The sequence below is a fragment of the Cannabis sativa genome, chromosome 1 (genome assembly GCF_029168945.1).
Source record: "Cannabis sativa cultivar Pink pepper isolate KNU-18-1 chromosome 1, ASM2916894v1, whole genome shotgun sequence".
Classification (NCBI taxonomy): domain Eukaryota; kingdom Viridiplantae; phylum Streptophyta; class Magnoliopsida; order Rosales; family Cannabaceae; genus Cannabis; species Cannabis sativa.
In genome coordinates, this window is record NC_083601.1 from 39981965 (window position 1) to 40008431 (window position 26467).

The 26467-nt window shown below is 31.6% G+C and overlaps 4 protein-coding genes across 6 annotated transcripts; all 4 read right to left on the reverse strand.

Annotated features, from left to right (window-relative positions):
• Positions 1-1676: 1676 nt before the first annotated feature.
• On the reverse strand, positions 1677-6240 carry LOC115707464 (cysteine-rich receptor-like protein kinase 10). The gene is made up of 7 exons (XM_030635439.2): positions 4698-6240; positions 3545-3667; positions 3281-3402; positions 2978-3188; positions 2652-2889; positions 2377-2527; positions 1677-2240 (listed from the first exon to the last, which is right to left on the reverse strand). The coding sequence occupies exons 1-7, from the start codon at positions 5521-5523 to the stop codon at positions 1914-1916; spliced, it is 1998 nt and encodes a 665-aa protein (XP_030491299.2). The 5' UTR covers positions 5524-6240; the 3' UTR covers positions 1677-1913.
• A 480-nt stretch (positions 6241-6720) lies between these two features.
• LOC115707465 (cysteine-rich receptor-like protein kinase 25) lies at positions 6721-10720 on the reverse strand. The gene is made up of 7 exons (XM_030635440.2): positions 9627-10720; positions 8896-9039; positions 8512-8633; positions 8171-8381; positions 7822-8059; positions 7513-7663; positions 6721-7402 (listed from the first exon to the last, which is right to left on the reverse strand). The coding sequence occupies exons 1-7, from the start codon at positions 10450-10452 to the stop codon at positions 7097-7099; spliced, it is 1998 nt and encodes a 665-aa protein (XP_030491300.2). The 5' UTR covers positions 10453-10720; the 3' UTR covers positions 6721-7096.
• A 7970-nt stretch (positions 10721-18690) lies between these two features.
• LOC115707473 (cysteine-rich receptor-like protein kinase 15) lies at positions 18691-21639 on the reverse strand. 2 transcript variants are annotated; one of them, XM_030635450.2, is made up of 7 exons: positions 20631-21639; positions 20230-20361; positions 19958-20151; positions 19657-19867; positions 19326-19563; positions 19053-19203; positions 18691-18927 (listed from the first exon to the last, which is right to left on the reverse strand). In XM_030635450.2, the coding sequence occupies exons 1-7, from the start codon at positions 21475-21477 to the stop codon at positions 18706-18708; spliced, it is 1995 nt and encodes a 664-aa protein (XP_030491310.2). In that variant the 5' UTR covers positions 21478-21639; the 3' UTR covers positions 18691-18705. The 2 variants fall into 2 exon arrangements, with proteins under 2 accessions (XP_030491310.2, XP_060971211.1); XM_061115228.1 differs by having other exon boundaries at positions 20230-20358; positions 20631-21638.
• A 922-nt stretch (positions 21640-22561) lies between these two features.
• Positions 22562-25502, reverse strand: LOC115707471 (cysteine-rich receptor-like protein kinase 15). Of its 2 annotated transcripts, none has more exons than XM_030635447.2 (7): positions 24474-25502; positions 24269-24394; positions 23979-24181; positions 23672-23882; positions 23308-23545; positions 23077-23227; positions 22562-22993 (listed from the first exon to the last, which is right to left on the reverse strand). In XM_030635447.2, exons 1-7 carry the CDS (start codon positions 25276-25278, stop codon positions 22694-22696), a joined length of 2034 nt encoding a protein of 677 aa, XP_030491307.2. In that variant the 5' UTR covers positions 25279-25502; the 3' UTR covers positions 22562-22693. The 2 variants fall into 2 exon arrangements, with proteins under 2 accessions (XP_030491307.2, XP_030491308.2); XM_030635448.2 differs by having other exon boundaries at positions 24269-24382; positions 24474-25501.
• Between the last annotated feature and the right edge of the window lie 965 nt (positions 25503-26467).

Sequence of the window (26467 nt, forward strand, 5' to 3'; positions counted from 1 at the left end):
TAACTTGTGAATAAATTAATCTTATGTAAAGATTTGAAGTAAAGAAGCTTATAGGATTGCTCCATATTTATTTAGTGCATGCCATACTAGTATTTTTTTTATAAATAATACTTTGATATTAAATATATATGATTCAATATTTAATTGTACGAATGAATACGATACGACACTTCATGAATTAAGATCTCTAGTTAAAAATTGGTATTCCATACTGTGTTAAATCTATTAAAGTTTAACACATCAACTAATTTAATTTTTATTAAATATGTTAACTAATTTTGTTGATTTTATTAGAGGTTTAATTTTATTATAAATAAAAAAGTAATTAACATGTCAAATTTTGATTGATTTAAGAGAGACATTGCTTTTTAACAAAAATCTTGATTCACACTTCATATGGTATTAAGACACTACTAGATCGTTAGGGCTTTAATAAAGCTAAAGTGGCCTCATCGTAATTAATTTTCTTTTTATATAGATTTAATCACATAAAATACAACCATTATATATTTATTTTTTAAAAAAGAATACAATATATATAGGGTATACATAAACAATTACGTTTTTTTTTTGATAAATTTAATCACACCATACGTCACTTGGCTTGGCCCTCCCACTTGACAAGCTCTTTAAACAACCCTATTTTTCTTTAGAGTTGCCCTCATCAATTCTCCTTCTCGATGTGGAACATTGACGTATGATAGGAAATTAACAAACTTAAGTTTATCTCTCTATTGTTTTTTTTTTTAAAAAAAAAATAATAAGTCTATCTCTCTATCTACCCTACCAAATCCAGTATATATATTTTTAATTATTTTCTTGAACAATGAACCGTATAGCCTTTGAATAATAATTAATATATATTTATTAGGAAGAGTGCTACTGTCAACCTCCTGTTACAATTTGTTAGTCAACTTTTACGTCTGAAAATATATGTCAGAATATTTATTTTCAATTTTTTTTTTTCACGACGGTGTTTGTTATGCTTACAACATCATTCATGTAAATTTTTGAAATTTTTTGAATAGTTTACAGTAGTACTGAGAATACGTTTGAAGTTTTTTGAACACGAGTGGTAAACTGAAATATCATGAACTACTCTGTTTTAGGTACTATAAACTATTCAGAATTTTTCAAAAATTTACAGGGATGATACTATAACTATAACAAATATCGCTTAAAAATATTTCGACATTGTCATTTCAAACGTAGAGATTGACTAAAAGGTTGTACTAAAAAATTGTAATTAACACTCCTCATTTTTTATAAAAATAAAACATAACATACCTGGAACATAATTTTTATAAAAACTAAATAACATTAAAATTAGGTAACATGATATTTATTAAATTTAAAAAATGTGGGTTCTCTTAATTAATAATTTTTTCTAAAAAAAAGTATTAAGTTTCTTGTCAGCGAAAATAATTTTCCTATAATAATAAAATTCATTAATATAATATTATATTCAAAGTAAAATACATTAAATACAATTAAAATTAACTAATATATAAGAATTTAAGAGTATTTTAGTTATATTAAAAACAAAAGTTGGACTTATATGTTAAAAGAAAAATTGGACTTCCTTCCAAAAAAAAAAATAAAAAAAATAATAATATATATTTAGACTAAAATGAGCTCTACCGATAAAACAAAAAATTTAAAATAATGTATAAAGGTAGGACGAAAATAATATATAAACCATTTATTTGTCGATATAATAATAACTTGAAACCATGAAACGACACAATTGTTTAAGACTATTCTATATATGACTCGCCGTACGTGCATGACTAAAACATCACGCTTAGAAAACTTATATAAATATGTTGCGAAAAATTATATTGATATCGAAACACACGTACGCAAATAAGCATAGATCTTGTTTAATATTTTATTGTTTAAATACTATATAACTATCGGGGATATAATTCGCTTATTGATGCTTCATTGATTGAAACTGGAAACCCAACGCTTCTTGAATCATCAAACTTTAGTCCCATCGATGGCATATCTGCATCTGTTCTATTGTAGAATGCAGGTTGTTTCGGTACAGCCAGAGTAATTGAGTAACTATTAAACATAAGAACTATTGTCTTCATTGTTGGTCTGTCTTCTGGATCTTCTTGAACACATAGTAGCCCTATGTTGATGCATCTCACAACTTCGTTTTCTGAGTATGATTGTGCCACTGTTGGATCCAATAATTTTAAGGGATTTCCCTCCTTCCAAAGTTTCCAAGCCTGTAATTATAATAATGCAACTCAATTCATCAATAACTCATCATCATCATCATCATCACATATAATGGATATCTTATTTTCCTTATACATTTTAGAATCAAAATAAAATTGTAAATCTTTTGATCAAATTACTCACATAGCTCAGGAGGTCCTCAGCATAATCCGATTCATAAAAGCTACTGTTCTTTTTGCCACTGATAATCTCAAGAACCAAGACCCCAAAACTATACACGTCAGATTTGAGGGAGAATTGTCCGTGCATTGCATACTCTGGAGACATATAACCACTGCAAAAATGATATGACACAATAAAACAATTTACTCAATGAATAAGTTAAAGATAATGTTGTTATAACAATATAGCTATATGTCTTGTATTTCTATAAGAGAGCACTAAGTCGAAGAACTTACTATGTCCCAACAATTCTATTTGTATTTCCTCGAGTTTGATCAACATCAAACATTCTTGCCATTCCAAAGTCAGAAATCTTTGAGTTCATCTCAGCATCTAACAAAATATTACTAGCTTTAAGATCGCGATGTATAATTCTAAGCTGAGAATCTTCGTGGAGATATAGAATGCCTCGAGCAATCCCTCCTATAATCTTGTAACGTAATTGCCATGTTAATTCTCCTTGTCTATCAGTGTCTGCACTCAAACAAATGCTCAGAATCAGCACCTAGCAGCTAGACAAGTAACATTGTAAATAAATTATTCATAATAAGACAGGACGTACCAAATAGGAAATAGTCAAGGCTTTTGTTGGGAACAAATTCATACACAAGCAAAGTTTCTTTTCCTTCCAAGCAAAATCCCAACAATCTCACAAGGTTTCTGTGCTGAAGCTTAGCTAATACTACAACTTCATTCTTAAATTCTTCTGTACCTTGTCCAGAACCTTTTGATAGCCTCTTCACGGCTATTTCTTGTCCATTAGGAAGTTTACCCTAAGAATAATTAAATTAGTTGATTTGATTATTAGCTACTTAATTAAAATGTTACAACAGCGCATATAACAGATAGTTAAAATATACAATACCTTGTAAACCTCACCAAATCCCCCTTCACCTAACTTAGCTGAGAATTTGTTAGTGGCTGCTTCAATAGTAGCCAAGTCAAATTGCAAGGATTCAGGGGTAGTAATATCATCACCATCTTTAGCTACACAACCAATCAAATGAAAAAAAAAAAAATACTAATTAAATGACAGAATTCAAAAAAAAAATATATATTTTCCTTGCTTAGCTATAAGTAAAAGCAAATGTAGAAAATATATTAAGATAATTTTAGATCTATTCTTTACCTAGAGTGTACTTCTTTTTTGCTCTCTTGGTTATGAAACAGAATCCCAATATGAATAGTAGCATAGCGACAACAATTGGTACGACAATGGCAACAATTGTTCTGGCTGAGATATTGCTTTTCCCTGGTAAATTACGAATATTTAATGAGCACTTATATATAAAGTTCATAATCTTTGCAAGAACAGAGAATTCGTTTAAAACAGGGGATAAAACAAACAGAACAAGACTAGAAGTAATCTAACCAAAAAAGAATAAAAATTAGATACAAATTTATAAATAATAATAATTATTTTCATGACCTATATAACACTTAGGTCATGTTTGATTTATGTTTCGTTCCCGTTTCATTACTTATCCTAGCTTTGATTCTTATTCATAAATAATTTGTTAATTTTTGTCTACATCAAGCCAAATATCATATATTATAACATAGGAAAGATACAAACAAGCCAGCAATTAAGGATAATAACGTTATCTTGCTACTAGCCATATGCATGCCTGATCTTCGGACAATAAGACAAATAAAGACTTAACAAAAAGGTTGAAAAAAAAAAATTGGAACATAAAACCTCTCATAAGTAGTCACATATTTATTTGTAAGGAAAGTAAGTAGTCAGTAGTCACATATTATTACTTTGAGTTAGACCCAAATTTAATAGAAGAACTTTTTAATTAATTTTTGTCTTTAAAAGAAGCTTGTTATAAAAATTCAAGAAGAAAAATAAGCTTATTAAAATTAACCAAAGCCTTTTCATAGATGGCTTTTGAAAAAAAGAAAAAACCATTTCATAGAAGGTTGAGATTTTCTTTTTATTTATTAATTTTTTTTTTCAGCAATAGATGGTTTAAAGAGTTAAGACTTTCTTTATGCTAATTAAGAAGTTAAATCATTATATCATTGCTTATATTTTTATTTTCAATACTATTTGATCGTGAAATTAGTATTATTTTAAATGAAAGAAATGGCTGTCGAGTGAAATTCAATTTAAATTAAGTTTCAAATGTTAATCCTAGAATCCTATTATTCACACTATTAACGAAAATCTCTGATCTAACAAACATGATAATTAGGCAACTTTCACGCTGAACAAGTATTCAATCAGCCATTTTCAAAGATAAATCAGACCAGTAATTCTGATAAAATAAAAATACCTTTTGTGCTCGATGTGAAACCTGGAGGTGGTGGCGGCTGTGGAGAGGCAGCCGGTGGCGGAGTTGATGCATTTTGATTGTAAAAGGGATAAACTTCGTACCTAACATTACAGCTAGGAAACAGAACTCTTCCCCCAAGCTTTCCAGAACAGCATATGGGAAGCCTTCCGATGGCATCGGTGAGACATGTGCTGCAACCAGAGGCGTTCAGGTCCGGTGTACACTGCACAAGGGTGTACAGCCTTTGGAATCCATTGAAGTTTTCGTCTTTCGTTGCGAATTTCTTGTCCCCTGGCAACCCTTTTGCAGCCTCAGCCGCCGCCGCCTTGGTGGTCTCGTTGACAAGCCGATTGAACCGGTTCTGGTCAGTAATGTTGGCGGTGTTCAAAAGAGAGACTCTCGGGCGTTCGTATACAGTGCCGAAGAACGAGTGGTTGGAGTAGCGCAATTGGCACTCGTCGTACCATATCATGGTCTCCTTCTGCACAGGGCACCGCTTGACGACGTCTTTAACAGCGAACGTCACGCAGTCACGGCAGGCGGTGGTATTGACGTCTCCACGACAAAGGAAGCTACCGTAGACGGGGGAGGAGGAGCTTTCACCGGCGCTGGTGTTATGGGATTCGCTGGAGGCATTGGAAGAAAGGGATGAGAGGAGGTTTCTGAGATTAATTTGGTAGATACTGTTAGGTGTGTAAGTGGTGGCGTTGGTGCAATTGTGGTAGAGATACGTTGGGACAATAGCTCCTACGCTAAGCCCAATCGATATGATTAGTAACGACGAAAGCAGCAAAAGGGTATTTGGGAATTTTGTGGAAACTAGCATGATTACTTTCGTTTAGCTTTTTCTCTTAGGATTTGATGAGTAATATCATTGCAAGTAATGAGTCCGGTGACGATGAGGTGGTTATCAAGTTGCAACAACAGTACAAGGGAGTGGAGGAAAAGGACAATCTTTGCCCAGGCAGGGAGAACTAGTGGGTACTATGAACCAGTACGACAATTAATGAATCAATTTAAGCAGGGTCAAAGTCAATCGTTGGTGGAGTTTTCGTCTTCTGGTGAGCCCCCACAAAAACTAATCAGAGTAGCTGATTCGTATCCTGTCCTGAGTCTTTTGGAAAAAAACAACTAGTAATTATAATTTGTAACTGTTTATAGTTATCCAAGTAATAAGATTGGTTGAAAATAAAAATAAATGTAAGAAGATAATGTGTGAAAAAAGCCAAGTTTGAAAAAAACCATCCTCAGTCTAACGAAGATCGTGTGTGGGAAAAGCATGGTTGAAATGTCAATTTTTTTTTCGCTTGAGTGGTTGTGATGTGTGATTAAACTAATTGTTTGTTTCTAAGAGATAATATTTGCGTTTTGCACGATATGGACATCACTGATACAAAATAATATGTTATTAGTAAAGCCTGAAGTGCGTTTGTCAATTAGAATTATAAATTCCTTACTGAGATGATTCTTTGAAAGTATGAGTAGTTAATTTGCACAAAGTTTGTATTTTTTTCTTTTATAAGCAATGAAAATTTATATATGTATACACTATTTTTTTTTTTTTCTGAAGAAAATATATTTATTAATTGTTATCTCTAGCTATTACTAAAGTTTGTGCTTATTCCATTTGTTTCTTTTTGTCTCATGATGTAACAATCAATATAATATATAATGTAAAATTACAGAGTAGTTGATCTTATTTAATAGATATTATACACATGTACAAAATTACAAAATAATTACAATAATAATCTATTTTGTCAAATGTGATGGTCCCTATTATTCCTAATGACGGATATTATTTATGCGCAATACTTTTCCAAGTTCATTAGAAAAAAAAATGTTGAATTTTACTAAATTATTTAGACAAATTATGCTCAATAATTTTCTTTTAAACCGTTCTAGATCTAGTATACTGTCTGGCATGTTGAACTTAAAACCATTGGTGTGCTTTAGCAATTAAACGAATAATGAGAATTGATCAGATTTTTCTGGCACATGACAAATCAACAACAGAGTAGTTGTTTAAACATTAGCTATTGCTACCTAAATATATTTCAAGTCATCTACACTGTGTGCACAAATATACAAGTTACAGACTTTCAGTATCAAGGAAACAAGGCTTATAATTTCAACAGATCACGTCATGTTTCTGGTTTATGAAAGCATAAAGCTAATTTGGCATGCGGTTTGACTGTTTCAAGAAGAGATTTGCCAATCTAACTGTTGGACATATTTTTTTACTAATCATGTAAATTCTGTCTAGTCCAGCTAATGGATTCTTAAAATTACTATAAGAGATGTATAAATTGAAATTCTCTTCGAATAGACAACATATTTGAATAAAATATTTTCCTTTACATGCCATTATAAGTTTTTTGGCATGATACTCAATATAATCATCTTGGCAGAAATTCAGTAACAGTCATCCCAATATTGACCGATAAACTATCAGTTGGGTTCAATTCGTGGTCACTGTGAAGTCCACTCGAAATGAAAGCGGGTCGTTCAGGTTGAGAAAGGCTGGGAACTTCACTTTTGAGCGTTGAAACAACAGATGACATGGAAGGCCTCAAGTTTGCATCTTCTTGAACGCACAATAAAGCAATCTGTATGTATCTCATAAATTCATGAGGAGTACATGAATCTTTCAAGTACGGATCCATCAGATCCAACACTTTCTTTTCATTCCATAATTGCCAAGCCTGTATTATAAATGTATGCAGAGAGGTTAATTATGAATTTAAGGGTAAATTGTTTTTTTGAGAGGGAATGTTTACAAAAATCAATCATGTTTAAGCCACATAAACCTTACATATGCTACGAGACCTGCTGTACGATCCCCAATATGAAAGCTAGAGTTCTTTCTACCACTTAAAATCTCAAGCAACAGAATTCCAAAGCTGTAAACATCGGACTTTATAGAATATAATCCTTCCATAGCATATTCAGGAGCCATGTAACCACTGTGATCCCACAAGCAAGGGGAGAAATGAAGATAATAAAAATTTAAAGATTTATATGTAGTTAGTTAGATTTATATATATATATTTATATAAGCATCTAATGATAATGATAATTAGTATTAGGGCCGTTCCAGAGTGAATTAAATTTTGAAACTTACTAAGTACCAACAATTCTTATAGTGTTTCCTTGTGTTTGTTCTTGGCCAAACATCCTTGCCATGCCAAAATCGGATACTTTAGGAGACATATTTCTATCTAGTAATATGTTGCTAGCTTTTAAATCACGATGTATAACTTTTAGCCGAGAATCTTCATGCAAATATAGAACTCCTCTAGCAATGCCTTCGATTATGTTGCATCTTATTGACCAATTCAACTGGGACTGTTTCTTGGGGTCTGCATGAGGAAATATGTTGAAAACATGGACAAATGAGTAGTAGAGTAGTAATATTAATTACATATAGATTCCATCCAAATAGTAAAATTAATGTGTGTAGCTGTACTAACCAAATAAAAAATAATCAAGGCTTTTGTTGGGAACGTATTCATAGACAAGTATTTTCTCATCTCTTTCCAGGCAAAATCCCAAAAGCCTTGCCAGATTTTTGTGCTGGAGCTTGGCTACCAGCACAACCTCATTCTTAAACTCTGCTGCACCTTGTCCTGAGCTTTTGGACAGTCTCTTCACAGCTATTTCTCGTCCATCTAAAAGCACTCCCTTAAAAAAAAATGAAAGAAAAAAACATGCTTACTAAGGGCAATATCTGTAAGTATTTTCCTCACAATAGTTTGAGTTTTCATTTATTCTCAATTTCATCTAAAATCTGTTTCAGTACACTAGTGCATACCTTGTAAACATCACCAAATCCACCTTTACCTAGCATATTATCATCAGAAAAATTGCTTGTTGCAGTTTCAATGCTCTTAAAATTGAACTGCAAGGACTCGACATCATTCGTTAAGTCATTCGCTGCAGTAGTTCAACCAAAAGAAAATTATGAAAAAAAAATGAGAAATGGTAAAGAGTATTAATTAGTACTTTGTAATGTCTAATATTATTATTAGGGTAATTAAATATCCAATCTCACATATTTTACTTTAATTAAAAGTATAAAGAACTACTAATCAAGCATGTCGTCTACCCTGTAGCACTGCTAAAAAAAAATAGAGTACAGATACAGAGCCGATTAAAATAATAATAAATTAGTGCAATAGTACACTTGGCAAATTACCGTTATCTTGGGTTACTATAGTATTATAATTATTTCTTGCTCTCATGCGATGGACATAGCAGCAAATGACAAGTAGAAAGGTGGCAACAACAACTGGGACCACAACGGAAATTACAATCACTACCGATGATGTTTTGGTCTTTCCTGCGCACATACATAATAATAGCCACAATTTCACTATTTTGTATATGGTAAACTATTTAGGCGAGATTTCGTCAATGATAAATATCAAAGATTTAATTATTAACGCAATAACAAGGGTTAATGTTGCTCACTAAGAATTTTTATTTTTTTTTTGCTAAAAGTTGCTCACTAAGAATTTAATTGCAAAAGCTCAAGTTCTTTTTAAAGTTACAAATTTACAGCATTTCGGCTTTACTCAAATTGTGCTGTGTGCTACAAAACTCTATTTATATGTGGTTGTGGGCTCTTTATTTAATAAAGAGAGCTAATGACATTATTTTTCCAAAACGCACGTTAAATACATAATTTACATGAAAGAAAGCTAGAGAAACGTGATGAGTGAGCTTTTAAATACAGGCACTAAATTTTTCATACCCAGCAAGCAACCCTGAGTGGCCATGTCTAGGGCTGATATGGGTTCTAACTTCTAATTACCCGAGACGCTAGTCTCAGACTAAATAATTTCATTGCTGATCATATTTTTATAAAACGAAAAATGTCTTATTTTTATAGAAAAAATAAAATTAATTATGGAAAAAAAAAGATACCATTTGAACTCGATGTGAAACTTGGAGGCAGCGACGGTTGTGGTGTGGGTGGCGGTGGCGGAGTTGTTGAGTTTTGATTGTAAAAGGGATAGATCTCGTACCTAACATTACAACTAGGAAACAGAACTCTTCCCCCAAGTTTTCCAGAGCAGCATATAGGAAGTCTTCCGATGGCATCAGAAAAACATCTACCGCAACTTGAGGCGTTCAGGTCCGGTGTACACTGCACGAGGGTGTACAACCTGTTCAATCCTACAACGTCGAATTCTTTAGTCGCGAACTTTTTATCCCCTTGCCGGCCTCTTGCTGCCTCAGCCGCTGCCATCTGGATGGCCCCGACCAGTAAGTTGAACCGGTATATGTCAGTACTAACGTTAGCGGTGTTATAAAGAGAGACTCTCGGGCGTTCATATACGGTGCCGAAGAACGAGCGGTTGGAGTAGCGCAATTGGCACTCGTCGTACCATATCATGGTCTCCTTCTGCACAGGGCACAGCTTGACGACGTCTTTAACGGCGGACGTCACGCAGTCACGGCAGGCGGTCGTATTGACGTCTCCGCGACAAAGGAAGCTGCCGTAGACGGGGGAGGAGGAGCCTTCACCGGCGCTGGTGTTAAGGGATTCGCTGGAGGCATTGGAAGAAAGGGATGAGAGGAGGTTTCTGAGATTAATTTGGTAGACACTGTTAGGTGTGTAAGTGGTGTCGTTGGTGCAATTGTGGTAGAGGTAAGTTGGAACAATAGCTCCTACGCTAAGCCCAATCGATGTGATTAGTAACGACGAAGCCAACAACAGGGTATTTGGGAATTTTGTGGAAATTAGCATAATTATTTTTGTTTAGCTATCTGTGCTTTGATAAGCTCACAAAAGATGAGTGGATAAGTTTTTTTGATGTTTAGATGAGTGGATAAGTTGATGATCATTTTTCTTTCATATGATTTGGTCAGCAATATAATAGCTAATAATTAAGGAGATCGATGAGGCTTTTATCTCTGTTACAAGATTTGTAAAAGTGAGCGTAGTATAGCAGGTAATGTTTGCCCCAGGCGAGGGGAATTATTTGGTACGAGAATTAATGAATCAATGAAAGCAGGGCTAAGTCAAGTCAACTGATGATGAGGGAGAAAAGTCCGAACTACTGGATAAAAAAGAAGAAAAGAAATTCGGATTTAGCACGATGTGGACATCACTCATACAAAATTATAAGTTATAGTTATTACTGAAATGCTTCACTAGAATTATAAATTAGAGTAGTTTGCACAAAGTTGTATTATTATCTTTTTCCCTTTTTTTTTTGAAAATATATAATTATGTAAAATTTTATAGTACACTCTCCAAAAATATTAGTTTGGTACAGTACTTATTTGTTTGGGTATCTAAAAAGACTAAGCAAATTGAATATAGGAAGTTGTTGGGAGAAAAAAAAAATTATTTAAGGGTTTGATTGTCATAATAACATAAACTTGTTAAATAAGAAAAATTAAACTTTAGCCATTTATGGGGGAGCCAAATCTTCTGTCTCAATTTTTTCCTATCTCTCCACCCCAATCCAATTAAAATGCTCTATCTCAATTAATTTAAAATGTATATCCCTTTTTTGATAGAGTTAATATATTTAAAGAATATTTTATTTTACCATTAATTTCTTCTCATGGGACTTTTTTTTTTGGTTAAATGTTCTTTTCATACTTTTTTTATTTAAAAAAAATAATAATAATAGAGACACTTGAATAAAATAAAATGAATTCCGTTAAACAAAAAGAAGAAGAATAAAATAAGATTTTAGTTAAAAAATAATATAATTTATAAAAAAATAGACCTATTTCTTTTATTTCAGATTTTTTTATTAAGAATCTTCTTTTTTTCTTAAAAAAATTAAACTGGTGTTATCTTTAATATTTTTTAAATATTAATATTAATAATATATTATTTTTTAAATGTATTAGTATTAAATATTAATAATATTAATTCCTTCAAAAAAATATTAATAATATTAATAATATTATTTTTTAAGAATCTTCTTTAATATTAATAATATTAATATTATTTTTTAATAATATATTAATATTAATAATATATTAGGTAAAATTTAATTTATTCAAGTAAATATATTAACTCTCTCTATTTTAGAAAGAAAAATATATTTGTTAGAAAATATACATTTAATTGAGGTGAAGCATTTTAATTGGATTGGGATAAAGAAATAGGAAAAAATTGAGACAGAAGATTTGATATCCATTAAATTGGCTAATACTAGGTATAACCACATTTTCCTTCACTGCATGCTTTTTACTTACTTAAATATAAATACACATATAATAATTTACTTTGAGGGAACATATCCATACATTCAATTTAACTCTCAATTCTCTTTCAAAATTAACTCTCAATTCACTTTATCTCTTTTAAACCTCACCATAATTATCTTACAAGAATTAATTTTAGACTTCATGTAATACTCTAAGGTTTAATAACAAGATTAGCAATCCTAAGAGATGCCCATAAGTTGGCCAAGTGGTGGTGCATGTAGGTGGCATGCTGATGCTTAGTTTGTTAGAAATAATAGAGAGATTACAATGGAAGAATAAAATAAGATGAATAAAAGACTAAGACAATTACAACTCTAAAAAAAATATTACAAGGATAATATATTAAATAAAGAGTTACAATTCCAAAGCACAAAATACAAATAAAAGAAAAGAGTTACAACTCAAAACTCAAAGATACAAGTAAATGTAAACTATATAAAAGCATATGTATATAATAGTGTATATATATATGATATAGAATATATATATAATAGATGATGATATATAGTAAAGAAATAAAGAGTGTATATATAGTATGTATATATAATATATATAGTACTATATAGTTAATATATAAATATATGATAGTATATATATAGGAGTGTTTAGAGGAGAACAAGAAAACAATATAAAACTTGAGAATAGAACAAAAAAAAGAAAGAAGAACAAACACCCAAAGTGGAGATGGGGATCACCAAAAGCTTGAACAAAGTTTCTACACCTTTGTCCAAGAAGATTATTTCTCCCTCTATAAAACACTTAGGGCTTTGTGAAAATACTTCTAGGAATTATCAAGCCTTAGAACTCTCTAGCTTTGTGTTTGAAAGATAGAAGAGAAGAGTGTGTCTCAAAGGGTGAACCAAGACCTCTATTTATAGTGTTTAGGATCACAAACTTTGAAATTCAAACATCACACACCCAATGGCTGTTACCAGTTCTTAATGGGGTGTAAATGGAATTAAATGGGTGATTTGGAGGTTATGGGAGTTGTTCAAAGCCATCCCAATAGCAAAAAACGTTCTACTATTAATGCTGAAAAATAGTAACTAGTTACTAGTTACTAAATTTTTCAGCTTTTGCAAATAACACTCCAACATATTCCAAACCATTCCCACTTTATTTTATATCACTTATACACATTATAAATGATAAAATTCAATCCCCAACAACTATATTTGAATTATAGTTTTTGAATTTCAAAAATTAAGTTGTGTAACCACTCTTTACACACTTAATTAGTGATCATGTGGAAGTTACAAAATATTAACTCCACCTCTTATATGTTACAACTATATGTAACTCCCAATCACATAATATTGTGATTATTACATGCATATAATTCCCAATTATATTATATGTAATAATATATATAACATATCACAATTTTAATCTTAAACATTATATTATATAATAAATAATATAATATAGTTTGTATGCAGTAGCATTTTCATAAATATCTTCAATATTGTTCGGAATGGGATGGGATTTGGTATTCGACATTTATTTGGGTCTACAAATAGAATGGTGCAATCGGTTTGGCGAAACTAGGTGATTTGGTATATGGTGCTTCCCATATGTCTACAGAGCAAAAATCATCTATGTTCCTCGTAGAAGGCTAAAAGCTCAGAATGCTCTTTAAGGGGGTTCCCTGGTGTCAGCTCTCCACCACCCCTTACACCTTGGTGCTAAGTGAGCTACTACTAGTCAGTGGGGACTGGTAGGGCGGGCATATGAGGACCACGAGGGGACTCATATGTCTCCATGAGTTGGAATACTCATGGACATTATCGGGCCGACCCGGTAGTGCGTCGAAGAATGTCGCCAGAGGTTCAATGGTACGTTTCCCTTGGCTTGTCGGTATGCCGCTTGCACGGGACGTGGCCTAGATCCTCCGAGAGACGTCGTGACGCGCCTAGGCCATGAGTCTTAACACGAGATGACACGAGTAGTCATTCGTGGGCTAGTTAGCATACGCGCATGGGACGGATGCACCATGTTGGAAAGGGATAGAGGTCTAATGTATGCAACTAGTTTGGTGGCTTGTCTTGAGGGCCTGCCAACATGCGTGGAGGCATGACACCTTGAGGATTGGGCCATGGACGTATGGGAGTCCTTGGGCGACAAGGGAGACTATTCGGACTGTCTCGAATGGGACATGATAGAGGCGTTGACACGTTAGCTTGGTGTTGGCATCTTGCCACACACGCTACCTTGGTCACGAGTGACAAGGTGAGCGTCGGTGTTGGTATTTGCCTTACCATGGCGGGAACCTATGGACAATGTGAGTATCTTGGCTAGAGAGCCTCGATGCACGAATGCACTCATGGATGTAAGCGAGCATAACTCGGCGGGAGTTCTTCGAGAGACGGAAGTGTGCACTAGGCACACGGTCGCGCGAAAAATGAGCCCATTGTTATTCGGATGGTTGGAAGGCTGACCTTGGCTTAGAGAAGTCAAGGTGTCGCACGGGTGGTCCGCTGCCTAAAAAGGTGAGCCTGTGACACCCGGAGGTGGCGTAGTTGAAGCCGTTTCTTCCTAATGGCAGCTTTGGAGAGACTTGTGAGAAGAGTTTTGAGGCTGGATTCATAGGTGCTGTCATTTTTGAAGCCTGTAGAATTGTCACAGACGTGAGAAATGTAAGTGCCATTATTACCTGGTGCCGATGCGGCTTCAGTTCTTGATTGGATGATTTGTGAGCTTGTAATTGCCAATAACGACAATTTCAGGATAAACATTCTTGATGATCACTTAATTTTGTGTTACTTTTATTTTTTCATAAATTATAAACACAGTAAATAGCTATTGGGTGCAGAACACATACAGTAATGTTGTCAATTGTGATGGATCGATTGACCGAGTCAAAACTAGCTAGCGAAAACATGTAAGAGCAAAAAATAAAATAAAATGCAATATCATTGATTATTCAACTATCCTGTAACCATTTTCCAACAAAGACTCCCCACTAAGCAGGTCAACTGAAGTAACTTGACAAATGAGAACGACCCTAACAATTAATGTGGCAATGATCAGTTTTTCTTGAAGAATAATAGTATTGTATAATTTTTTTTTACTTATACTTAGAAATATAAGCTAGAATAAATTAGGACATAACTCGTTAGTAATTAATTTTAAAAAACTCAAAATTTTACGGCAAAATTCTAAAATCTGCTTTCTTTTACCATTTAGTTATTTTTATATATTTTTAGCCAATGTGTAGGTAGGATATTGTACATGTTATAATATTATTTTTTCACGTAAATAATATATTTCAAATAAAAATAAATTAATTTAAAATTAAAAAAATTATTCAAAAAAAAATTCTTCCTATTCTTTCTTAATTTTTTGATTTTTTTTTCTCATTTACAGACGAACAGTCCTCCTCCCAAGCTCCACCTTCCTCATTCCTTTCAAACTCCACCTTGGTCCTCCATCGAAAATCCACTTCGGCCGTTAATGTTTTCTTGCAAATGTTCTAATTATAAAAGATATTACTCATGGTTATTAATAAAATTTAATTATAAAATATTAAATTATTAAATTTTAATTTAATAACAAATAATAATAATAATAATAAAATTTGATATAATATATAAAGTTTTGATGTATCTAACGGCATTTCTTAGTTTAACAGAATATACTTAAAAAAGAATATTCTGTTAAATTTAACGATTAGGTTTGATCTCCCGTTAATAAATAAACTCAATATAATTAAACCAAAAAATTAAACAATCTTTTAAATATTAATAATCTCTTTTTAAATTAAAAAAAAATCATCTTAGCCACATATCTCTCTAACAAACCTATCTTGGGAGAATATTAATAATTTTTTTTATTTATTTTTTAAAAAAGAAAATCTTTATATATTAAAATTAACCTCACGTTATCTAATGTTTTCTCTGGATAAGTATAGGAAGCAGAAATACCACTTCTATATTTGTGTGATTGCAGATATACCACTTCTGTCATTGACCCACTTTTTAACTTTATAAATGAAGATGTTCATATAATATTAACACTTTACAGAATATTTATAGATATAAACTTACATTACAATGCTATGTTAAAAAAAGAACTAAATAGAATAATCTACTACTCCAATAATAAATTTATTTACAATTTTATAATTACACTAATATTATTTTTAATACATTATTAAATAATATTTCAAATATAAATATTTAATTTTTTCAAATAAAAATTTTGCAATTTTCAAAAATAAAATACATTCAAAATCTTAAAAAGACCAAAATCTTAAATGAAACTAACAATACGTGACTCGGCACGTACATTCAGCTAGTATATATAGAAGTGGTAATAGTTCCAGAAGCAACAATTTCTTTTATTGAATAGAAGCAGTAGTATCAGATACAGAACGGTTTGTAAACGAAGACTGATTGATCGGTATTACTTTAGGCACACAAAAAGCAGGTTGTCTTGGCTGGGGAAGAGATACTGTTCCGTGAAAATTACATGAAATATGGGATTTCATAACAAAGTTAGAAAAATATGGCATTTTTAGGTTTGCCACTCTTCTATGGCATTTTTTCACATTTAAGATTTTTTATGGTATTTGATATGCCATATTTTTATAAACTTATTATCCAGTCCCATGTTTTATGTTTTTGTTTTTAGCTTAATTAGTTTTATTTATTTTTTAATTTATTTTACACTTACATTTTAGGGTTTCTTTTTATTTGAAAAATTTACACCAAATACTACATTTTTTTTCAAACATTACATTTTTAATTTGACAAGAACATTTTACTTTTATACTTTTATTAATTTTTTTTTCTTTTTTACTTATTGAAACTTCAAAAAAAAATTTTGTTTGTTTTTTTTTTTATATATTTTTTAGTTAATTTTGGCTCTCTTTTTTCTTTTCAACTTTGAAGTCAGTTGTTACTTTTTTTTTTTCTTTCTTTCGCTTATCTCTCTATTTTTTTTTTCTAATTTCTCTTTGTGTCTCTTTTTTTTTAATTTTTTTTTCTCAACCTATTTTTTTTTCTCTTAATATATATAATAAGTGTACATTTTTATATTTCATTTTTTTTACAAAAATTAAACTTGTTTTTTTATTTAAACTACTATTTGTTTTTTTTTTGTTAAAAACTAATTATTCCATTAAAAACAGCAGAAAAAAAAAAACCAGTTTCATCAACATCATCCTGAAAAAAAAAAACAATATAAAAAATCATAATCTAAAAAGAATCCAAACTTTAAAAACTAGTTTCATCAACATTGAAAGAAACTAATAATTTCATTTAAAGAATACAAAAAATAGTTTCATCAACAAGATAATGAAAAAAATTACAATCTAAAGACGATACTAACTTTAAAAACCAGTTTCATCAATATTAAAAGAAACGAATTATTTCATTATAAGAGGCAAAAAAAAAAAATAATAGTTTCATCAATAACATAATAAAAAATACACAATGCCTAATAACTAAACTTTTACAAATTAACGATACTAAATTTAAAAACCAGTTTCGAACATATAAATTTTTTATCAATAATAATCAAACTTTTAACTTCATTCTTTATTTTGGCATTTAATTTTTTATTTGCTTGCTCAAAAATTAGAGTTAATTTAAACATACAATATGCAACAAATATAACAAAGAAAATCATAAATTTAAATCAAAGAGAAAAAAAAAGAAACAAAGAAAATTAAAGAGACAAAAGTGTAATAAAAACCATGAAAGAATAACAAAAAAAAAAACAGTGGAATGTGAGAAACCAGTTAGTAAAACAACCAAAATAAAAACAAACAAATAAAAACCAGTTTCTTGAAATAAATTAATAAAAAAATTGAATAAAACTCAATTATGAACAACAATAAAAAAAAATTAGTTATAAAAACTAGTTACTTAAAAAAACCAGTTATGAAAATAATAAAATAATATGTGTGTCAGAAACTGATTAATTAAAATAAAATAAAAATTGTTGTTCAAATATCATACAATAATAAAACTGGTTTTATACAAACTAAAAAATATATAATAATATCATAAAAATTGAGCAACCCCATTACAGAACAGTTAAAACCTGTGAAACCAGTTTCGACATGTGAAACCAGTTTTGACGTTATAAAAAATCATAACAAAATACAAATGTTAATAATAAAATTAATTGAAACCAGTTTCATCAGACAATCAAATAAAAACCTACACACACAAATATACAAAAAAAAAAAAATACTAATCACAAATATAATCAAAACAACACATAATGCCTACCAATAATTTAATAACAAAATATAAGTGTAAGTTTCCAACCTAGAAACAAAATAATAAAAAAGTAACTTGAAAAAAAATTCTAATAACATAATGAAACTATTTTTTTTTATTCTTTTAATGAAATTAATAGTTTCTTTCAATGTTGATGAAACTGATTTTTAAAGTTTATATTATCTTAGATTATAATTTTTTATATTGTTTTTTCTTCAGGATGATGTTGATGAAACTGGTTTTTTTTTTCCTGCTGCTTTTAATGAAATAATTAGTTTTTAACAAAAAAACAAAGAAAAAAAAAATAGTAGTTTAAATAAAAAAAAAACAAGTTTAATCTCTGTAAAAAAAAATAATATCTATAGTTGAGATCATTTTTTATTTATTTTAGTATTTTATTTTTTTAAAAAAGAAAAAATAAATAAAAAGAAACACAAATTTAAAGTTTTTTATGGCATTCCTCAAGACTTTTTCCCATATTTGTAAGTATTTTAAAAAAATGTCATATTTAGTGTAATTAAGTTTTTATGCCATATATATCAAAACTTATCTTTATTTTCCCATATTTTTGTAAATAGCCCTACTGTTCCACTTCCTAACAGAACCACCACTGACGACATGGTGGGCCTGTCGTTTGGATCTTCTTGTACACACAAAAGCCCAATATGCATACATCTTATAATATCTTCTGTTGGGCTTGACTCCATCATCAAAGGGTCCACAAACTCCACTTCTTTTCCTTCTCTCCATAGTTGCCATGCCTGTCAAAACAACTTATCAAAACGCCATTACATTTCTAATCTCCATATGTCGTTTCCTTACATTATTATTTTTTTTTTTAATTTTTTAAAAAGTAGCTAATATTAATTTAAATCAAAAAACATACATATCTGATGAGTGTCTGAGCCTTTTCAGAAAGGTGAGAGCTGCAACTCTTCTTCCCACTAATGATCTCCAGCAAGATTACACCAAAGCTGAAAGCATCTGATTTTGCTGAGAATTGTCCATCCATTGCATATTCTGGGGCCATGTATCCACTATTTTTACATAACAAATATTAGTGAGTTTAGCCTAAAAGAGTAAAGAAATGAAACGCAAAAAACGAAAAAAAATACATGATATGACAAATTAAACGTTACAAGGAGAAGGTGTGACTCACTATGTTCCTACAACTTTTTTGGTATTTGCCGTGTTTTGATCTTCGCAGAAGATTCTTGCCAAACCAAAATCTGAGATTTTGGCAACCATCTCACTGTCCAACAACACATTACTTGGCTTTAAATCTCTATGAATTATTCGTAATCTAGAGTCTTCATGAAGGTAAAGAAGCCCTCTAGCAATCCCACATATTATGCTATAACGAGTCTTCCAATCAAGTAAGGCACGTTTATCTGAATCTGAAAAACCAGAAAAAATAATTAAAGAGTTAAAATTTAAAATAGCTTTTGTGTTAATAACAATTAAACAATGTTAAATAAGATGAAACAAACCAAATATAAAGCTATCAAGGCTGTTATTAGGCATGAACTCGTATACAAGTAGCTTCTCTTGTCCCTCCACAGCACAACCCAAAAGTCTAACCAAGTTTCGGTGTTGGAGCTTAGCAATTAGTACAAGCTCATTTTTGAATTCCTCATCACCTTGCCATGACTTCCCTGATAGTCTTTTAACTGCCACTTCCTTCCCATCTGGTAGAACACCCTAAAAAAAGTATTTCCAAGAGTGTATTAAACTTTTGACCTCCTATGCATCTCTCTGATCCACGTGAAAAACAAGAGAATGTGCAATTACCTTATAAACACAGCCAAACCCACCTTGTCCAAGCTTTTTATGGTCTGAAAATCCATCTGTAGCAGCGCTTATAGTAGCCAAATCCATGAACGGTAGTTCCTCAGTGCTTACTAGCTCATCATCTTTTCCTGCTACGGTGATGGCCCTGGGGCTTAGTGAATAAGAAAGTAATGCATTTTGGCTCTTTACCTCATCTGTCAAAAACACATATGTCAGTGAATAATATGGTAAATCACATCTATAGTGCTGTATGGTAATTTCATAACTTTCACCTTGTTTTGGATTCTTTTTCCTCCTAAGATAAACAGCAAAGGAACACATCAGAATCACTAGCAGTGATGATGTGCAAGAAGCAACCAATAAAATCTTCCTTTTCTTCCCCTTATGTCTCATACTCCCATCTGCTGTCAAGAAATTTTCAAATTTCTAGTGTTAGACAAGGTACTCATTTTTAGTTGTCTCGTGAAGGAACATGTCCTTAAACAACCAACACACAAGCAAAAAAGGGTCCAACAACAGAAAACACCTACCAAACATTTGAAGTATAATTCCTTAGAAGGTATATATCAGTGTTTATTATGAGGTCCATATAATAAGATAAAAGTTTAAGCTTTATCATCTATTTTGAAGAATCTTATAAATCATATGGAAATTTTAAATGCCTAATTATTACCTTTGGAGCTTTGGGTGTAGAAGAAACGGAAGATCTCAAATCTTACATTGCAATTACTACTTAAAATGATACCACCTTCTTCAGAGGGGAAGAATCCCTGAATATCACCCAAAGCAGACCTCAAACAAATTTTACACTCACGTTTAGGGATATCTCTGGTGCACTGTACAAGCCCATAAATCTTTCCCTTTGAATACTCAGTATCTCCGGTTTTAAACATGGTACCATTAGAATCATTAATAGCCTCATCAGACAGTTTTTTAATCAATTTAGTCCAAGCTAATCTGAATTGATCAGGATGTGCCACTTTCTTCCTGTGATAACTCTTCTCTGGCTTTTTCCCAGCATAAATCTGCATCTTACGAAAATCATAGGGAAAGTAGTGAATTTGACACACTTCATACCATATGATTGCTCTAGTTGTTTTACACTTGTTCATGATTCCTTGGCTTGCACTCTCAAGGCATTTCTGACAGTCAGTAACATTAACATCTCCTCTGCAAAGCGCTTGGCCATAAACCTGATCTAAACCTTCTCCATAAGAGGTGTCGTTATAACCTGTTGATGATGGTGTATTGTTAACTAATGACTTTAGAAGGGTCTTGAGGTTGTGTTCAAATGAGCTGGTGTAACTTACTGTAGTTGGAATACAGTCTGACAAGAGAGGGTTTGAATTAACAGGTTTGTGAAAATAGAAGGCTAAAACAAAAACAGAAATCACAGCTGATGAAATTGTAACTTTAACCATGTCTTTTATTGTGAAAGTAGTTTTAGTCTTTTGGATCAAAGATAAAACCAGAAGTTTAAAATGCACTAACACTAACATGTGTATCCAATAACAGTGCATGCATCAGCTCCTAAAGTTGCAGCCTGATATTTTGTGATTGACTAAAAAAATGGTTCACACTTAGTATAAAGTAGATTCCTAGGGACCAGACATTCTTTTTTTTTTTCTTTTTTCTGATGGTTTGGTCCCAGCTGATCTGAATTGATCTGTATGTTCATTTTGTTATTATCCTGTCAGATAAACAAAATGATCTAGAGGTTTGGAAAGTTTCTCATTTGTTTTTATTTTAATTTTAGTTTAGGTGGGGTTGGTGACAAAGAGGGAGATAAAAGCACTAGAGTTATTTCATTGCTCAAAATAGACCAAAAACAATGTTTTCTCTCTTTTCGTTATTATATTACCTTATCCAGTTGCGGCTGATTGCTAGTCCACACGTTCACAAATCAGATGTATAAAATAACACATACTCTTTTTTGCTTTACTTATAAATCCAATCAGGTTTACAATGTTTATGTATTTCTATTATCCAATCACAATAGTCAACTGTATAATATATAGTCATACATATTGATATTCAGTTTACAGTTTTAGCAAATACCATTAGAAAATTGTTTTAATAGTTTTTTTTTTTTTGGCATGATCATATGCTCTTCATTATTATTATTATTATGGTCCGTGGAAGTGTTCAGGTAGTATTTTAGTGCAAATTCTTTTACTGTTCTATATTGAAGGAAACATGATACGAAAATTCATCCAACCACTCAACAACCAAAAATTAATGTGAAAACGAGCTTGACAAGAGATGGCTAAATCAATAATTGATTTATTGTCGGCATTTAAATCTTTTTATAATTGGTTATGTACTAATTTTTATTGATAATAAATCAATAATGTTATTTGTTCTAATTCAATCCCATTATTGAGCTAAACCATAATTCTGTATTAAGAGAAAGCGCACAATTAAATGACTGACATGAACATCGAATCTTTATCATCATTTTTTAGTAAGAAAATTAAATGATTTGTGTGAACTTCTGACTAGTTTCTCAAGGGTAGTACTACTTTTTGCTCTGCTCTTCTGTTTTTAATGTTTCATTACCATTATCACCACCATTATTTGAGGTACTATTTCAAACACCAAGACTGAAGCAAGAAAAAGCTTTCATTAAAACCAAAGTATATACAGAATACAGTTATATATTAGGTAACTAGTGAAATACCAGATCAACATGCAGAGTAAATTGATCAATTAGACTAGTTACACTTGACATTGTCCTCACTCACGTAAAAAACTTGACATAGTTATACTATTGATTGACAAATAATCAACATTAATTTCATCATACTGATTTGATAAACCCCAAGAAAACGCTGGCCGTTCAGGTTGCCGAAGAGTCTCGCTTTCACTGTTTAACATTACCACAATAGACGACATAGTTGGTCTCTCTTGTGGATCTTCCTGAACGCACAACAGTCCAAGATAAACACATCTGGTAAACTCATCTGGAGAACATGAGTCTGTCAACAAGGGATCCATCAACTCAAGTGCCCTTCCTTCTTTCCAAAGCTGCCATGCCTGCAAATTTCCATATCCCAAAAGTGAATACCAACATCTGAAATTGCGATTTGACTAATCTTTAATTTAATAACAAGGCTTACATATGCTATGAGACTTAGAGCCTGTTTGGATTGTTGGAAACCAGCACTCTTTTTCCCACTAATGATCTCAAGCAGGAGAACTCCAAAGCTAAACACATCAGATTTAACTGAGTAGAGTCCCTCCATTGCATACTCAGGAGCCATGTAACCGCTACTCCACAGAAGAGTAAAAAATGTAAAAGACAAAGAATATGAATAGTGCCATTATATTTTATGTTATAACACACTTACTATGTTCCAACAAGTCTACATGTACTGGCTTCACCTTCAGTTCCTACAAAGATCCTTGCCATCCCAAAGTCTGAAATCTTTGGATTCATGTGACTATCCAACAACACATTGCTAGCTTTTAGGTCCCTATGAATGATTCTTAGTCTTGAATCCTCATGAAGATAAAGCATACCCTTTGCGATTCCAATTACGATATTAAGGCGATTAGTCCAATTGAGTTGTGCACGTTTGCTAGGATCTAACAAGAAAAGAAAATAAATAGATTAAAATATATAAATGTTTCCAAAGAGTCATATATTTACCAGAGAGAGAACCTCTGTTTTAAGTGTAAATAAAATTATGATAGAAATCAGAGGAAACTTACCAAAGAGGAGAACATCAAGACTTCCATTAGGCATGTATTCATACAAAAGTATCTTTTCTTCTCCATTTACGCAGAAACCCAAAAGCCTCACAAGATTTTTGTGTTGAAGTTTCATTATCAGTAGAACTTCATTGGTAAACTCCTCTGAACCTTGTTCTGAACAACTTGAAAGCCTCTTTACCGCAACTTCTCTTCCATCACTTAGTTTACCCTGAAAAAAAATTAGATTTTAGGGTTTAAAAAAACTATTTAGTTTATGGACTAAACCCTCGGAAATAGAATTTTATGGAGAAATTTAATATATTACCTTATAAACAGGGCCAAAACCACCTTGTCCAAGCAAATTTGACTCAGAAAAGTTATCAGTGGCTGCATGAATTGTGGCCAGATCAATATATGGAAACTCTCCTGCATTCTCCTCGTCCCATGCTTGAAAATGCTGTTGCACTATATTTTTCAGTCCATTTGGTCCACCATTGTCGTTTAACGGTTCTTCTGGATCATTCTTATCTGCAAATTGAACGATTTCATTATACAAAAAGAAAAAAGAAAGAGGTAAAACGGAATCAAGAATAATAATTTAGGTTGTTATGTTACCATTTTGAGATCGGAATTTCAATATAAGACAGTAGACAGAGAAACCGAAGGCCAATACAGCTAAAAAAGCTGAAACTACAAAGATAATTGTCGTCCTAATGTGCCATTTGCTTCCTGCAGTATAAGCTATTTAAAATTTATTGAAAAAAAAGGTCACATAAAAATTCTCAAATTTCTTAAAGAAAAATCATTGGAAGACACTTACTCTTCCCGGGCTCCAATACGAATCCACTCGGTGGTATTTCAGAATCATCTTCGTAAAAATCGTATAACTCGTATCTTAAAAAGCAACTCTTGCTCAAAATTCGTACTCCCTTAGAGAAACTGCAGCAAGTTGAAGCATTTTCAATAGTGGCCTTAAGGCAAGTCTTACAGCCAGTTGGAGATAAGTCCTCAGTACACTGAACAACAGCATATACAATATCGTTTCCATAACTTCTTTTGTCAGCTGCATAGTATTTGATCGGCGAATGATTATAAGCTGCCTTCTCAATCAACTCATTTAACATCTCTTCCAACGCAGATCCGAGCTGTTTTGGTTCTGAAGCATTTATGAGATTATGCATTTCTAAATTTTCTGAAACATCAACAGAGCCTAAGAAGTTCGTATTGGAATAACGTATCATGCATTTTTCTTCCCATATTACTGCTTCTGGTGAGTTGGGACAATGGCCCATGATTTCTTTTGAGGTCAAGCTAATGCAATTCTTGCAATCTTCATTTGTCGCATAGCCAAGGCACATATAGAGGCCGTAGACTTTATCGGAGTCGACTCCAGAGGAGGAGGTATTGTAAAATTTAGAAACAGAAGCAGTTGAGGCTAAGGAATGGAATAGATTGTAGAGACTGTTTTGAGTTGGGAAGTGACTATTATTGTTAAGTGTATTATTTGTGTTGCAGATGTGGACAGGAAGATATGCAGCATTAACAAGCACAAACTGTCCCCTAAGGAAACAGTAGGCCAGAAGTAAGGTTACAGCTTTGAAAGCGTTTCGGAAATACAACAACATATTCTTAATTTCACAATAAGTTTTGTGTTGATTTTTCGTGAATTTCTTACTGAAATTCTTCTCCTCTTATTTCTTTTCTTTTCTTATTTTACCGGAGGGAGAGTATGTACTAATGGCTTACCATAAGATTTTTCATATTTCTTGGCAATTAATAGGCTAGTTTTAACTTTTGATAAATGAATCAGATCATCCAAAATGGATTTGGTCTTCACTTCAGGTCTTCCACCAGCCACCTAAAGTTATGATATTTTTATTAAAGTAAAAAGGTCTTTCGGTGTTTACTCTGTTCCAAAGAAATTAACGTAGAAAGTTCCTTTTCTGGACCACAGGTCCACAGAAGCGACGCACACAGAACATTCTGCTCCATTAAAACAAATATGAATATTGCTATTAGGTCCACAAGCACCAACATGAAGTGATGTACTATAAATTATTAGCAATTTTTTATAATTATTATTAAAATAAGATAAGTTGAGATCCAATATTGAATTACACCACTACCTTTCAAATTTCTCCGCAATCATATTAACTATTCAGCTAGTTTACTCTTTGTTATAGAAAATTTTCAACTGTCTATTAATCGGTTAGGGGTCTAATGAAGCTTAAACTAATAAACACGATAAATGGATGGCTAACCCTGCCAATAGAAAGGTCCCCAGACATCAAAACAATAATTGGTTTGAATCTAAAGTTAAGAAATACACATGGTGCCTAGTACCTTAATGAAGTCTTACAATTTAATATCGATCACACTTATTTTAATTTAATAAAAATTATAAAAAATTATTAACTAATTATAAAACATATATTATAGTTGTACTAAGTGCCACATAACAATACTCAAAGTTAATTAGGGGTACTTCATTTTCTCCTTAAGGCAAGTTTAATATAGCATTGTTGCCTGAACCCACCTTTTATTTTATATATTAAAAGAAATTTAACTAGCCAACCAAAAGCAAGAAAGAAAAAAAATAAATAAAAATAATAAGTAGTACTGGTGATCACCATTACTAATATTTAGTTTTGAAAAGTTAATATTTTAAGATTAAATTGTCCATTTTTCTAACAGCACCTACCGTTAGAGAAGCCTTTAGGAAATAAAAAAAAAAAAAATCAGTATTAGACTTCAATGATGTTTAGTATTTTTCGCTATTAGACATCAATGATGTTTAGCATTTTTTTATGGGCT